The sequence below is a fragment of the Megascapheus bottae genome, chromosome 26, assembly GCF_031878675.1.
Source record: "Megascapheus bottae isolate mThoBot1 chromosome 26, mThoBot2.hap1, whole genome shotgun sequence".
In the NCBI taxonomy this organism is placed as follows: Eukaryota; Metazoa; Chordata; class Mammalia; order Rodentia; family Geomyidae; genus Megascapheus; species Megascapheus bottae.
This window is the reverse complement of record NC_143534.1, coordinates 14,017,694-14,033,522: the sequence shown is the minus strand read 5'-3', so window position 1 is coordinate 14,033,522 and position 15,829 is coordinate 14,017,694. Positions and strand designations below refer to the sequence as shown.

At 40.3% G+C, this 15,829-nt stretch overlaps 1 protein-coding gene across 1 annotated transcript in view; it reads right to left on the bottom strand.

The window, feature by feature from the left end:
* Nucleotides 1-3,253, bottom strand: part of Plxdc2 (plexin domain containing 2) — a 302,801-nt gene extending 299,548 nt beyond the window's left edge. The window contains exon 1 of the mRNA XM_090318997.1: nucleotides 2,846-3,253. Within this exon, the coding sequence (XP_090175123.1) occupies nucleotides 2,846-2,957 (112 nt within the window). The 5' untranslated portion in view covers nucleotides 2,958-3,253. The remainder of the gene's footprint in view (nucleotides 1-2,845) is intronic.
* Nucleotides 3,254-15,829: the final 12,576 nt, after the last annotated feature.

The following is a 15,829-nucleotide window of genomic DNA, read 5'->3' as shown; positions in this document are numbered from 1 at the left end:
AAACTTTCCTATGGTAGAGACACAGCTGAAAACCTCAGATTTCATGACTTTAGATCAACACTGTTGATCATCTCAGTCCTTTTTGAAAAACATTTGTGCAATAAGAGCCATCGTTCAGAAAGAAAAAAACAAACTGAGACAAAATTATATTAACACACGTTTCCTATATCTCAGTATAGAAACATTTTATTTATGCAGGGAACAAACCTGTTTGGAGAATACTACTGTCTCCACTATTAAGTTTTATTCAAATGCAATCTCTCTGAGGAGGGATAGGCCCTGGTAATATTTATTCCAGAGAACCAAGCATAATTTTAATAAAAGGGGAGGCAAATAATCCTCACTCTAATCATTCTAAACCTCCATAATTGAAAATTCTTAGTTCTGATATCGATATTCTAGACCATATTGAAGTTCCAAATCAAACTGAACAACTCAGGCTCAAATGTGTAACTATTTCTCTAAAGGAAAAATACATTCCGTATACTGTGTATATATTATCATATAAAACCATAGTCATTGGTAGATAAAAATAATCAATCAACCATTTGTCCTGTAACTTGACATGACTTTTTTTTGCAGAAAACATTCAGGAATTCAACTTCTGTTATAATACATTTTTGCAATCTCTATGAAGAGAAACTTTACACTAGTGACAATGTCATAACAAAACTCTACAAGTTAATAATGTATCAATTTCAATTGTCTAACTCCAAATCAAAAAACAATTAAAATGTCCAGCAAGAGTAATAACAACTAAAATCAACCTACATGCTATAAATAATATGCTAAGCATAAACTGCTGTCTCTAGAACAGACACATCATAAAGAAATTATCAGTCTCTCTGCCCTCTGGTGGCCATAAAAGCAATTACAGAATTTACAAAAATAATGCCTAATAAAATGTTCTTGTTATGAAATCAGATGTGTTTCTTTTTTTTTTTTTTTGGCCAGTCCTGTGCTTGAGCTCAGGGCCTGAGCACTGTCCTTGGACTTTCTCAAGGCTAGAGCTCTACCACTTGAGCCTCAGCACCACTTCCGGCTTTTTTCTATATGTAGTACCAAGGAATCGAACCCGGGTCTTCATGCATGCTAGGCAAGCACTTTAACCACTAGGCCAAACTCCAGGCCCAATCAGATGTGTTTCTTTTCCCCAACGGTCTGTAACTAAAATCTTGGTAGCTACATGCCAAATTTCAAGAGCACTGCACTTTTTCTTTGGTATTGAACTTTTTAATAAGGTGTTTTACAATGGACACTATAAACTTTCCTTGTTACCTTATTCAAGTAGGTTAACCACTTAATCATAAAATTTCCTATAGTCAAATGTCCACCAACAAAGCTATTTTAGTTTATAACAAACTCTACCAAAATGCTAAGATACTTCAAACTACTCCTTTTTACTCAGTTCTGAGATATTTCCACCAGATATATTCAATTTGTCCAAAACAATGGTACATTCATGGTGACAATTTTCTCCAAAGCAAAAACTTGCATTATCTGGCCATTCTTAGAATGAAATGAATTTCATTCTCAATTTGAAAACTTGAAGTAGCAAATTGTGTGTGTGTGTGTGTGTGTGTTTGCATTGTAGATTCTATCCTAAATAACATTAATGAAAAATATTCAGAAAAAATGAATATTTGCTGAGCATTCTTTTATTTTTATACTGCAAATTCATTATTTATTCCCAGTGCCAAAAAAAAGTTTTTTTAAAGCAATTAGGTTAGATTGCATTTGGCGCGCACACACCTATTATGAAATTATTCTTTCAGTTATTAATTCAATGAACATGGCTATTAAAATAAGTATGACATCTTTTAAAGCAAGTTATTTTCCGAAGAGGTAAAAGTAATTGTTTACAACCAATGAAATGCATCAGAGAAATAAACATGATATTATCAACAGATTTTTTAAATCATACTTAAAAAAACCTTTTTCCCCATTTATGTAGACAACTATAATTGACAAGTGAGAATCAACATCCAGAAAGTCTGTATTTTGTTCTCAGCTTCATAACCACACACACACACACACACACACACACACACACACACACACACGCAGCATAGCTGAGTACTCTAACCACGAAGTTGTCCTGTCATTTTCCTTTCCTCTACAAGTGATTTGTGCTCTGGAAGTCTACGGAAGTTTACAAATCCCTGCCCCTGTCTGTCTCTGCCTGTTTCCCCCACCTCACTTTTTTTTTCCCCCTGAAGGATAGACACCAAAAGCAGGCCCTGAACTTGCAGTGGGCAGGAGCTGGATTTGGGCAGCAGGCTACCCAGCTCCAGGACCGCGCTTAACTTAGCCACGGCACACCTGGGAGAGGAGCGGCCACCGGGAAGGGGACATCCTGGGGGACTGAGGGGGGACACAACGTCAGGGCACTCTGAGGATCCTGGGCACGTCCAGACCTGTTTGCAGGGCCCATGGGTGGACAATGGCACCAAGAATGGGTGGGGGTCCACAGCGCCCCCGCCTCCGCCTTTCCCACCCCCTGCCCATCCGGACCCCCGCCGCTCCCCCCACATACACACACCTCCCTTTACACGCACTCATTTCTAGGAGACCATGAACAGGCACCGCGCGGGGTGGCCAGCTACCCAGTGGCCTCCACTGGCCACTTTGGGGGTGACAGTGCCACCCCCTGGCGCCCAGGTGAAGGAAGCTCCCCCCGCGCCCCCTGCACCCTTCTCAAGTTTATCCAGAGAACAATTACAATAACTTTCCCCGGGGCGCACAAAGGAGGCGAAGGGGGCGTGGAGGGGAGGGGGGATGCATAGGAAAATGGGGGGTGCCAAAGCGGTCCTCGGCCGCGCGCACCGTCCGTCCCCAGACTTACCGTCGATTCGCCGTCCGGGGTCCCCGTGGACGAACTGGAGGCGGTCGGTGAAGAAGTGACAAAGTAACACAACTCCGGCGGCGGCCAGGTCGGCCTTCAGGAACCTCGCCATGGCGCGGCCGCGACCTCCTTTCCCTCCGGGGCCCCTCCAGTCCGGAGCTCTGGGAAGAGAGGAGGGCGGAGGAGGAGGAAGAAGAGGAGGTGGGGTGGATGGGGAGGGGGGACCCCGGTGGGGATGGGGACGGCTTGGCGGGGCTCTGCGGATAGGCGTCGCTCGTTGGAATCTGGAGGCCTTATGTAAAATATATATATAATATATATATAAATAAAAGAATAGTAATTCCCTAGGACTTCACCCGAGGGAAGGCGAGGCAGAGCAGAGCGCAGTCCTCCGCGGCTCTTCTTCCTCCTCCAAACCGCCACAGCCGGGGAGGAAACGACCACTCACAAGCAGGGATCACAAACTCTGGACTCCGCACGGACAAATCCCTTCTCCGCCCACCGGGGGTCGGCACGCGGCGACTCCCGGGGCGCCGGGATCCCGAGCCGCCGGCTTCAAAGCAGATCCAGTTCCATCCAGGCAGCCCAAGCCCCGCGCCTCGTCCAAATCCAAGAAGGGGAAGGCGAAGTCAGCCCGGAACTTTCCCAGCCCCGGCCGGCCGCCCGAGGCGGGGGGTTCGCGGAGAGCCGGGTGGGAGGCGGGCAGGGCTGCGAGCTGGCGAAACCCCTCCGACAAGTTTTTCTTCTGGGCTGCGCCCCACGCCGGGCGCGCGTCCTGGGGCGTCGTGGCTGGCGCTGGCGGCGCGAGGGGACGGGGCAGATCCGGAGAGCCCAGGCTTCGGGCTGCCTGAGGTCCGAAGCCAAATAACAACAACAATAATAATAAAATAAAGAAGAAAGACAAGAGGGAGGGGTGGTCAGGCGGAAAGCTCGGAGAGGGTTCCGCCGCCCCCCGCCCCCGCTCCCAGCCGAACCCCAAGTTTGCCGGCGGAGGAGGTGCCGCGGCCGCCCCGCTCCCCCGCGCTCCCGCTCCACACTTCGGGAGGGAAGGAGCCTCGCAATTCGCCGGCTCGCCCTCCTCCCTCCGCCCTCCCCCGGCGCTCGCTCTCCTCCCGGCTTCTCCCACCTTCCTCCCCTTCCCGAGCCGACCTGTCCAATGGCTGCGCACTTTTATTTTTTTATTTTTTTATTTTTTTTCCCCTCGCGGCTGGCACCGGAGTCGCAGACTGAGCTTGCCCAGCCCCGGGGTTGGGGAGGAAGGAGTGCGAGGGCAGGTCGGGCTCCGGGCGCCCCCGGGAGCGCCCTAGACCCCGGGGCGGGCACCTCGGCGCCTCCAGGACGCCATCGGCGCGCCAGGATCGCGCCCTCAGCCACCCAGCTGGCCGCACCCGCACCCACCTGGCTCCCCGGGCCTCCCGGACGCCCACGAGTGGGGCCGCAGCTGGGGCGCCCGGCGCTGGGGGGCGCGCGCCGCCGGCGGGGGTCTTTCCCGGGTGCCAATGGGTTAATTACAGTTCTCCCGTCCGGGAGAGTTTTCTCTGGATGAGACTGGGGTGTGAAGAAAGCAAACCAAAGATCTCGCCGCCCCCTCCCCCGACTTCTGATCCCCCCCCCCCCACTCCCCGCCAAGACCCCAGCCCAGCGCCGGGAACGGTGGAAGGTCGCGGGCTGCAGACTGGTCCCACCACCGCCGCCACCACCGCGGCTTTGTGGAGTGCCAGCGGGAGTGAAAGCCAGAGTTTAAAGGAACAGGAGGCCCATTGAATTTCTTCCAGGGGGACTTGAACAGGCATTTGCTAGTTTGTTTTGGTTTTGGTTTGGTTTGGGATTTTTTTTTTTTTCCTTTTGCAGCTCTGGGGTCTATTATAGAGTTAACCCATTCCGGACCTCTCCAGTTGAGATCTTATTTTGTCAACAGTTAACTTTATTTGAAAGGATGAAATACAAAGGAAAGCATCAATGGTTAAAAATACATGTTTCCCCAGCCAGCTAGCCAAGCCAGCCTGGGCTGGAATTTCAATTTCCCAACAATGAGCAATTTACTCCATCTGTAAACCTCAATTCTTCATTCATCCAGGGAAAAAGCTACAGTGGCATCCTTACAAAATCCTAGCAATAGCTTGGATGAGTTGATATTGTGATTTAATTTTTCTTTTTCCTTTTCTTTTTCTTTTTGTATTTCCTAGTAGGAAGTACGTGCCTTTGTTATTTCTTGGAGAGAAAGGAGACTTAAATTGAATAAGGCACTTGCTCCTGTTCTAAGTTCCTTTAGCCTATTGGCATCCCTGTCGTTCCATGAGTACCATTCCAAGCCCTCAAACATGTGTATATTCCCAGTAGATACGTAATGGATCCAGATAATAAATCATTTTAGCCAATATGCTACGCAAAAAGAAAGCCACTATCATAGGAAAGAGGCTAATAAGAGTTTCCTTCATATGATACTCAATTTGCTCTTTATTTTAAAGCAATGTTTATTTGTAAACATTTTGAATGTGTCAAAACTACACCTTGTGTTATGTCAAGACCCTTGATCATTCTTGAGCTCAACGTTTATGTCATGTTATATTTGACTTTGAATAACCTAGAATACCTGTTTATCACACAGTTTGGAAAATGTCTTCTAATCAAAATGTGGCTAACATGCCCTTGATGTTGGTTTTCCTGCCTCTGTAGCTCCCCTATTGAGGCCACCACTCCCAGAATGCAGGTAGAAAACTCCCTAAAACCACTTTCCATGATGTGGGAAATTATGGAGAAAACATAGCAGTAACCATCTCAGGACAGGACAGGCTCTCTTCCCCAACCTGGGCTAGCTCTCTGCCTTTGCAGCAGGGAAAGACCTCTACTCTCTTTGAGAAGTGAAAAAAATCACTACTTCATCTGCTAACATTTTCTCCTTTTCCCTCTTCATTATCATATATGCAAATTAGCAGTGTTGACTTTCCATATTACTAATTATCAGTGAGGCTTTGTCCTTATCCTGACTAGATATACATATGTGCATATCTGATATATAAATTTCGATCTCCATGTATTTCCATCTATGTATTTTGGTCCATATATTTCCATCTATCTCTACCTCTATATTTAGATCTTTATAGAGAGAAATATAAATCCATATATATGGAAATATAGACATAAAGACAGATATGGAAGTATATAAGCCACATGGTAAGTCGATAGCCTGAGTAGACGTATACATTTTGCTCTATCTCATTTACCTATTCTCACTGCATGGTGGTGTTCCCTTCTTAATCATACTATGAAGATCTACACACTGATAGCCCTGGAGTGTGGGAAGAAAAGCAAATGAGCAGCATGCAGGTAAAGTGCTCAGAACTAAGTGACAAAGAGCGCCATCCTCCTTCACTAAGTTTCTGGGCTTTGCCTTAAATATCAACTGATAACTTATTTGTGAATATGTAATTTGCCTTTACATTCTAACAAATAACAAGCAAAAGATTATAGAGGACAGTATGTTGAAAGTGAAATAGGAAGAGTTGATTACTCATCGAATTCTGGCTAATTAATGATGTGCTTTGTGGCCTAAAATGTTGGGTCAGCCATAGGCATTTTACCACAGTGGAAGCATCTGTTTCCCTTTCCTAATGACAAATATGAGACACCTTTGTGGAAAAAGTTTCATCATCTTTCTTCTGACACGAGAGAGGTGTGCTTTAGTGAGTGGAGTTTGTTGTCACTTAAATATGGGAAAGCAATTAGTGGTTTGTTTTTCTTCACTTTCTTAATTTGAGCTAATTTTCCAAGGAACAAATGAGTAAGAAATTATAAATGAAGAATATGTGCTTTTTCTGCAAGGAAAGGATTAGGAATTACAAGATACTCTCCTTTACAATCATATGCCAGAACTACTCTCAACACAAATTGTGTGTGAGGAGACGCAGGGATTCGAACTTGGGGCCTCACACACTCATTTGCTTTGTAATTTTTTTTAACTGGCATGTGTGCGTGTGAGTATCTGTGCATATCTGTGTATGTGTGTGCATGTTTGCTCAAGGCTGGCACTTTATACTTGAGCCACACCTCCAATTCCAGCTTTTTGGTGTTTAATGAGAGGTAAGAGTTTCATGGACTCTGGTCTGGTCTGGCTTTGAGCTAGGATCCTCAGATCTCAGCCTCCTGAGTAACCCCACGCTCATTACTATAGCACTCTGAGCAGACAGTACATCTGAGTTAAGTCTCTCTGCAGATTTCAAGCTTGTTTGCCATCCCTTATTTTCAGATTTTTACTCATCCTACTACCCTCTTACCTGTATAAAGCTAATTATAATTAGCCCTCTCAAACTACCTCCAACCTTATCAATGCTGTTTCCTGGCTGCTATCCTGAATTGAAAGTTGGCTAACAGAATGTAGAAGAAAGTATCCTGCTGAATTCTTTATTTTTCAGGGGGGAGAGGAGAGGTTGGGATGTATAACAAAACAACAACAACAAAAAAAAGACAAATATAATACAGACTTACGTAGTATGTTGTCTATTGTAAAATTTGATATGATTATTACAAAAATATTTTGTACACTTTCACAAGATGTTTTAAAGGTTTTACGATTGCTGTTTGATGAAAGGCAATTGCTACTAGTGTATTGCTGTGATTCAGCCCTCATGTACTTGTATATCTGTAATATGTCTTCCCCCTTCCTGTATCAGAGGGCCAGTTTGCAATACAGCTACAAGACTCCCTTATTCATCTTGGCTTATCTACCCCCCACAGCCAACCGGGGTGTTAATCTTACTGTTGATGGATATTTTAGCTTTTTGTTCTGTGTCGCTTCCGGTAGAAAAGCTTATGAAGAAGCATTTGAGGATCAAATAAGCATTTAAACACTTTAATGTCTCACTTTATTATGGGAACATATAACATGCAGAAATATTTATGGCATTTACTATCAATGCTATATAGAAAATAATTAAATTAGACATATTTATACTAAATTATAATAGTATGTATTGCTATCTTTTTCAATCTCCATAGGCGAAAGATTTTGTTAGCCAGTAAGTACACAAAATCAGCAATTTAAGGTAGAAGAAAAGAAATTAATGAAATTGCTCACTCTTCATTATCTTGCCTCATCCTCATCCTCATCTCTCATCAACATCATTTTGGTCATAGTGAGTTTGAACTCAGGACCTTTCCCTTGTTACCATTTCAGCAATGCCCCCATCCCTGACATTCATTTTTAAGAGGCAAGAGGAAAAGAAGTGCTGCAAAATTATTGAACTGGAAGATGAATTAACTCTTGCAATTTGGGGGGAAATTAGGAGACTGGGTGGGTACACCACAAGCACATTGGGAATTTAAAAAATGAAATAAACATGGTGAGAGAACATACTGTACAAAGCATAATTACGGGTTTCATGGAATAGGGCTGAAACGGTGATTGATTTTGTGTTCCAGATTCTTCTGAACTGATAAGAATATCTGAACCACAGGAAATAGACTTCTTAAGGTTAGCCCCAGAAGAAGTCTTGTCCATGTAGTCACAGGGCTTTTGCTCTGGCTGCCAGTGTGATTGCTGGAAGTCACAGGAGCAGAGGCATCTGCTGGATTTCCTCCCCACGGCTGGCCCTTGACAACTGAATCTTGTTTCTCTTTGCCCTGAATTTCCTCTCATTGATTGTCATCTGTAGGAAATTTTCAATGAGATGAATTAAGAGACATAGATTGAGACATCCTTTCAAAGTACACAAGCCAATGGGTTTTAATATACCCATAGCAGGGAAAACCAGAACTGACTAAAATTCCAGAACATTTTCATTATTCCCTATTCAGAATGTCCTAATTTGTTTCCTATCTCTGTGCTCTGTGCATTTGCTTATTCTGGATATTTCATATGAAGCATACAAAATACAGCCTTTTGTGTGTGTTTTCTGCCACATACCGTAATGTTTTCAAGGTTCAGCTACACTGAGGCATGTACAGATGTTTGCTTCTTTTTTAATGTATTCAATTGAATGGACATACAATATAAAATTATAAGTAGGAGTTATGTATGTTAGTTGTTGAACACGGGTTATTCTCATTGGGTATGAATGTGAATAATAAAAAATGAATAGCTCACTTAAAAAAAAGTGGGTTACCTTCTGTTTGTGTTATTATTAATTATTATTTAGCATTATTGATATTTTGACTGTAACTTCATATGGCTTTTTCTCTTGCTCTGTGTGTGTGTGTGTGTGTGTGTAAAATTTCTCCTCGCATCAGGAGATTGGATAAGGCACCATCATGTTGGAGTAGTTTTAACTGTATTGCATCTCTAAGGCCTTATCTCCGAGTAACAAACTGAGATGCTGAGATCTTTAATATATACATTAAGGGATGAGGAGAAAGAATTCATTCCATCATCCAATAACAGTTAAAGCCAGCATTTCTAATCTAGGTGCCAATTGTTTTATTGTGTTGTTTCCTCTAGAGCTGCAAGTATACGCCTAAATAGATACGTTCAGAGTGGACATTCCACTTTTTAAAAACTCTTAGATGGAGAATTTTAGTTTTTGGTTATTGCCTGTATTAGCTGTGGGTTTTAGGTTTTGTTTGATTGTTGTTGTTTTTTAGATTTTACTGTCAGGGTAATGTATAGAGGGGTCGCAGTTAGTCAGGTAGGAGGCGCACTACTTCTCACACCCCTTCTCATGTTTTTGTCCCCTTTTAGCTGTGGGTATTTTTTTTAACATTCTTTTGTAGGTTATGTGAGATTTATTCTATTCTAGTTTACTTAGATTTTATTTATAAGTGTTACTAGGAGTTTGTAAATGATTCTTCTACATCCTCTGATATGAGTTTGCATGTATTACTCTTTCTTCTATTGGTATGGAATATTATTTTGATTCTGTTTTGTTGAATTGACCTTTTATGTATGAAAAAAATTATATCTGGTGATGGTATCTAACACTTTGTTTAGTATCTTTTTATTTCCATACAAAATATTTTTTGCTGTTTTTCTTTTTTTTAATGTTTTCTGTTTGAAGAATTTGAGTAACTGAGGTTACATTGTCTCTAATCTTTCTGTAGAGAATTTGTGTGGATATAGGTTTTTTTGTGTGTGTAATGAGGAATATTTTTGATTTGTTTAGCTTTGTTTTTGTGCCAGTCCTATGACAGGCTTGAACTCAGGTCTTGGATGCTATCGCTGAGCTATTTTGCTCAAGGCCAGTGCTCTCCCAGTGGAGCCAGAGCTCTGCTTTAGGCATTTTGATGATTAATTGGAGATATGGGTGCTTCCCTGGCATGGCTTTCAGCTCCTATACTCAGATCTCAGCTAAGATTACAGGCAGCCATGAGCTACTGGCACATAGCAGGGAACTTTCGATCTTTTAATCTTTTGATATTTTTATCTTTCTAAAAATGTGTACATTATATACATCACTCAATAGATTGTTCATAGTATTTATGATCATTTTTCTTTTGCAATGTCTAATAATGTCTATAATGTATAATCATGTTTTTCATTTCCTGTATTAATAACTTTGGTGCTTTCTCTGTTTTTTTCTTATTCAATTAAGGTGAAGTTTTGTTGAATTTATTGATCATTCAAACAATACGGTTTTTAACTTTTCTCAATTGTTTTTCTAATCTAAATTTCATTTATCTCTACTAAAATCTCCATTGCCTGATTCTTTTTAGTTAGATTACCCTTTTCTAGTTTCTTGCTATGGAAAGTTACCTTATTGATTTTTGATCTTTGTTTCTCTAATGTAGGTATTTATAACTGTAATTTTTTTCTCTAAGTTGTGCTTTTGTTGCAGCCCATAAGTTCTGGCATAATTTGTTTTCATTTTCCTTTTTATTAGTCCCCAAAATATTTTCTAAGTCATTTTATAATTTTTTCTTTGATCTACTGGTGATGTAGTCATCATCTCTTCTATAATTTTCATAATTTAGTAAATACTATACACTTCTTTCTTCCATTGACTTCTAACTTCTTTCCATTGTATAGAGATGATACTTTATACAATGTCAGTTAGTTTACATTTGTCAAAACTCGTTGTATTGCCTGATATAAAATCTAACCTGTAGTAAACTCAGTGTACAGTGGAGAGGAATATGATTCCCTGTCATCCTACAAAAGATTTACACATATACAAAATGTTTTGTTGCTGTCTGTCTGGGGTACATGGCTTGTGTTTGTATGCAAGATTTCTTGTTCTATTTGATCTTCTATCTACTACCTCTATCCACAAGTATGAAATTTAAAATCTTCAAATAATTATTATTCTTTGTTTTGTTCCTTTTTCTCCCCTTCAGTGCTGTCAACTTTTGCTTTATTTATTTTGTATTCTGTGAGGTGAGGTGCACATATGTTTGTAACTATCGAATCTTTCTGTAACCATCAAACTATCTATTCTTCTACCACCATTATTAGTGTTCTTTTATTTTTTATAACAAGTTTTGTGTGAAAGTCCTTTTTGTCATAGGGTAATATTTGCCTCTCCAGTTCTCTTAGTTATTAATGAGAAGGTGTGTCCTTTAGTTTTAAATTTACTTCTATCATGAACTCTACATCTTGTCTGTCATTCTATGATATAGCTAAGCTTTTAAAGTATTTCCTGGTAATGTTGACTTTTAATTGGAAAGTTTCATTCATATATATTTAATATAATTACTAATAAGAGAGAACTTTTGCAATTTGACTTTTGTCTTATATATATATATGTTTTCTTATATCCCTGACTTAACATTGCTTATGATGCACTTTTTAGAATATATCTTTAATTCTCTGCTATGTTTTACTTTATATTTGAAATTGTTTAGACAATGGAAAGTTACTTTCTGATTTTAATCTATTTTTAAAAAAAGAACAGTTTCCTAGATGTTGTCTTGAAATGGGAAGGCTGGGACTAGCGGGTGCCATCTTGTCTTCATGAAGCCCCACTTCCCAGGGGAAGGATATGTCTGAATTCCTAGAGGCAGTGGCAGGGGCTTGGATGATAGGTTACTGGACTTGTCAGATCTGTGCCTTGAACTTGGGAGACTCTCAAGGTTCCTGTGACCATGCCACCTGACCCTGACACTATCTATGCACAGAACAGATCAGATGTCATTACACTATACCTCATGTCTCCTGGCTCCTGGCTCTCTTCCAGTCACCTTGGCATGCCACTTCAGCTCTCCATTGGAGTGGATCTGGTGTGCTGGTATTGGATTTCTTCTCTTTCTGTCTTCTCCTGCTCTCATGGCTCAGTTTTCTGACAGTGTTGAGTGTATTCAAGGGGCTGGAGTTCTTTGCGGCAGAAGTCCACCTGCAGCTGCTGGCTCTCCAATAAAGACGCCCAATTCAACCTCTCAAAATGTGGTTCTCGGGGCTGGGAATTTGACCTAGAGGTTGAGTCCTTTACTAGCATGCACCAAGACCGGGGTTGGATTTCTCGGTACCACATACATAGAAAAAAAGCCAGAAGTGGTGCTGTGGCTCAAGTGGTAGAGCTCTAGCCTTGAGAAAGTCCAAGGACAGTGCTCAGGCCCTGAGCTGAAGAGCAGGACTCACACACACAAAAATGTGGATGGTTCTGTTTCTCGCAATTGAGTTACCTTACCTTGTAGCTGTCTGGGGACTTCAATTTATATCTTTACTTATAACAATTTAATTTCAATTACTACCAAATCATTTTCTGTTGTGCAATATTTCAAATTCTATCTTTATGTTTTGTGTCATCACAAATTATCTGTTTTTATATTGCAGATCTCCCATCATGGATTTTAATCATGTAGAAAGAGGGAAAAAAGCCAAAAGTACATTTGTACTCTCTTTTCTCTTTTCTATTTAACACAGGGACAGCTTCCAGCTCCTTGGCTGTCATGAGATCCTCAGCTCTTTACCAAGTGGAATGCAAATGAATTTGAAGACTCTGGGTTCTAATATGTCTCTAACTATGGCCCCCTGAACGAGCGATGGACCCTGCCGTTGTGATCATTTCCCCTGTGATGCGTCTCCTCCATCATGCTAACAAATTTTATATCTTATATTCCTAAAAGCAAGCAATTTACAAAATATTGCACACTAAAGCCTCAAGGACTGTTTTATGGTGGTGATTTTCAATAAATAAATAAGTAAATATTAATTTGTTAAATGACAAATCAATCCTGTTGTATTTTTTAAATCTTGTTAATTTGTTTTCATTCTTCATTTTTTTTTTGCCAATCCTGGGGCTTGTACTCAGAGACTGAGCACTGTCCTTGGGCTTTTTCAAGGCTAGAGCTCTACCACTTGAGCCACAGCACCATTTGTGGTTTTTTTCTATGTATGTGATACCAAGGAATTGAACCTGGGTCTTTGTGCATGGTAGGCAAGCACTCTACCACTAGGCCAAACTCTTGGCACTTCATTCTCCATTTTAATGTAGGATTTCATGGACCCTTTTTGAAAAAGTAATAATCTAATTTTCCTGATTTTCTTCTTCACCTCTTTGGTTCCTTAAATAATACTATAATATTTTTTAACAGGAGAATATCTCCATTTCTGTTTTTCCTTTCTTTTTTTTTTTTTTTAGGTGTGGCAGAGGCAGTCCTAGGACTTGAACTCTGAATGTTGTCCCTGAGCTTCTTTGGTTCAAGTTTGGTGCTCTACCACTAGAGCTACAGCACCATTTCTGCTTTTTTGTTTGCTTGCTTGTTTTTGTAATTTACTGGAGATAAGGATCTCATGGAATTTCATGCCTATTCTGGCTTTGAAAGGTGATCCTCAGTTCTCAGCCTCCTCACTAGCTAGGATTACAGGCATGAGCTACCAGCGCCTGGATGTTTTTTTTTTTTTCCTTTTTTGATCATCTAATAAGAAAATATCACAAAATACGTTTGCTATAAACATTATGTCATTGTTAGCAAAAAGCTCAATATCAACACAATTACAAATATGTCCCCATTAAATTATGAAACCTAATATTGAGTCATTGTACTGTAATAACCTTTATTAAGGAATTAAAGGCCAAATTTCACTTGGGATGAGAACGATTAAAGTAAACATAGGCAAGAAGCAGGTTTGTTTATGCAATGAGAGGGGAAAGCTTGAGGAGGCAAGACAGGGGTGTGGTGAAACTCTTTCAGCTGTGTGCGTCAACAACTGAAACTTGACAGCCATCGCAAGTTTCTACACATCCACATCATCAGACTAACATCACTGCCTCTTCCAGCGTCCTTGGCAGACCCTGTATGTCATCTAGCACCACCAAAGAAAGTCCCATGTTTCTAACAAATAATATTGACTTTACATTTGATCCCCAGCTGGTCTAAATTTGTATTTCTAAGTTTAAAAACAAATTCCTTGTTCCTTCTTATTTTTGTGAAACAGATATTAGAGAGATTACTCTACTTGAAGAGGATTGGTAGGAAAACCATCCAAGCAATCAGTCTGAAGGAAACTAATTGGAAAGCCTTAGTTCTCAATGGAGAAAGCTGAAGACAGATTTCAAATGGAGTTGGTAGAGGTGAAACTGCGCTCCTTTTCACAGGCGTTCACATTGGGTTGAAGAAGCAGTAATTCTTCAAGACAGTAAAACTCAAACTCTTGACTCAGAGGCCGTTATGTTGTTCTAGGGGTATAAATTTCTCATTTTTAAGTTTTAGTAGGGGACAAATATTCCCATAGCAAAGTCATTACATTTTATGAAGTTTGATAGCAACATAGCTAGTTGCCAGGTTAGTCTAAAAGCTCCTTCCTACCTTCCTTTCTTCTTTCTTCTTTCACTCTTTTCTTTTGGCTCATAGTACTACTGAAATTGTATTTATGTAGGACAAAACCATTGGCAAAACCCCTGCAACTTACAGTATTCTATATTAAATAAATAATAATAAACTACTGTTTAATCAGAAACAAAAACATAATAAAGACTATTTCAAGTTTGGCACCAGGGACTCATGCTTATAATACTTACTACTTGGAAGACTGAGATCTAAGAATCACGGTCTGAAGTCAGCCCTGGCAAGAAAATTCATGAGACTCTTATCTCCAATTAAGCACTAAAAAAGCTGAAAATGAAGCTGTGGCTCAAGGGGTAGAGTGCTAGCTTTGAGCAACAAAATTCAGGAACATTGCCCAGGCTCTGAGTTTGAGCGCCAAGAGTGGCACAAAAATTTTCAAAGCAATATATGGGACATTATTACAGTAACTCAATACTGTAGCAAAATAATATGAGTTCCTCAGTAATATATAACCTTCCAGTAACACATACTTTGAGCTTTTCTTCAGATTATTACTGAGTTTTTCAGGACTAGTTTTGTAGCTGCTGTATTTTTGTAGCAGGTCAGAAGTATGATTTAATCATTTCTGATTCACTGAAATATGCAGTATTTACTGAAATTCTCTAAAAGATGAAAGAACATTGAAGCTCAGGTATTCTATGACCTACTTAAAATGACAGACAAATTATAATATAATTTGTATAATAAAAGGCAAATGAAAGTTTTAGAACCTCTTCAAGCATCCAAAATTTTTTAATGAATGCTGATATGCCATTGTTAATGAATGCCTTCTGCATTAACTGGAAAAGTCTATTAGTTTCTTTAAATACATAGAGAATTCCGTTTATTATTAAAGAATCTAATATTCATTTTTTCCAGCTCTTACAAAATTTAACCCGACGTATTTTACTACCTACAAGCAAACTCTCCTTCCGATTTAATTCTAGTTGTGTTGAATAAGTCATCCATCAGTTTTAGGAGACATTTTTCTGCTTATTGGGTTTGGGACTTCTTCAAGTACTCTAGCCATTTGCTACTTCTTGTGCTACGTCTTTGTGAAAATATTTCTGTGCCTTTCTTTAAATTGAATTTTCTAATGTTCAGTTTTTTGTTTCAGTTTGTGTTTTTCCTTTTCTTATCTTTTATGCCAGCCCTCGGGCTTGAACTCAGAGCCTGGGCACATTCTTAGGCTTTCTCAATGATAGCACTTACCACTTGAGCCACAACACCACTTTTGGCTTTTTCTTTGTAAGTGGTACTGAGAAATTGAACCTAGGGCTTGTGCATGGT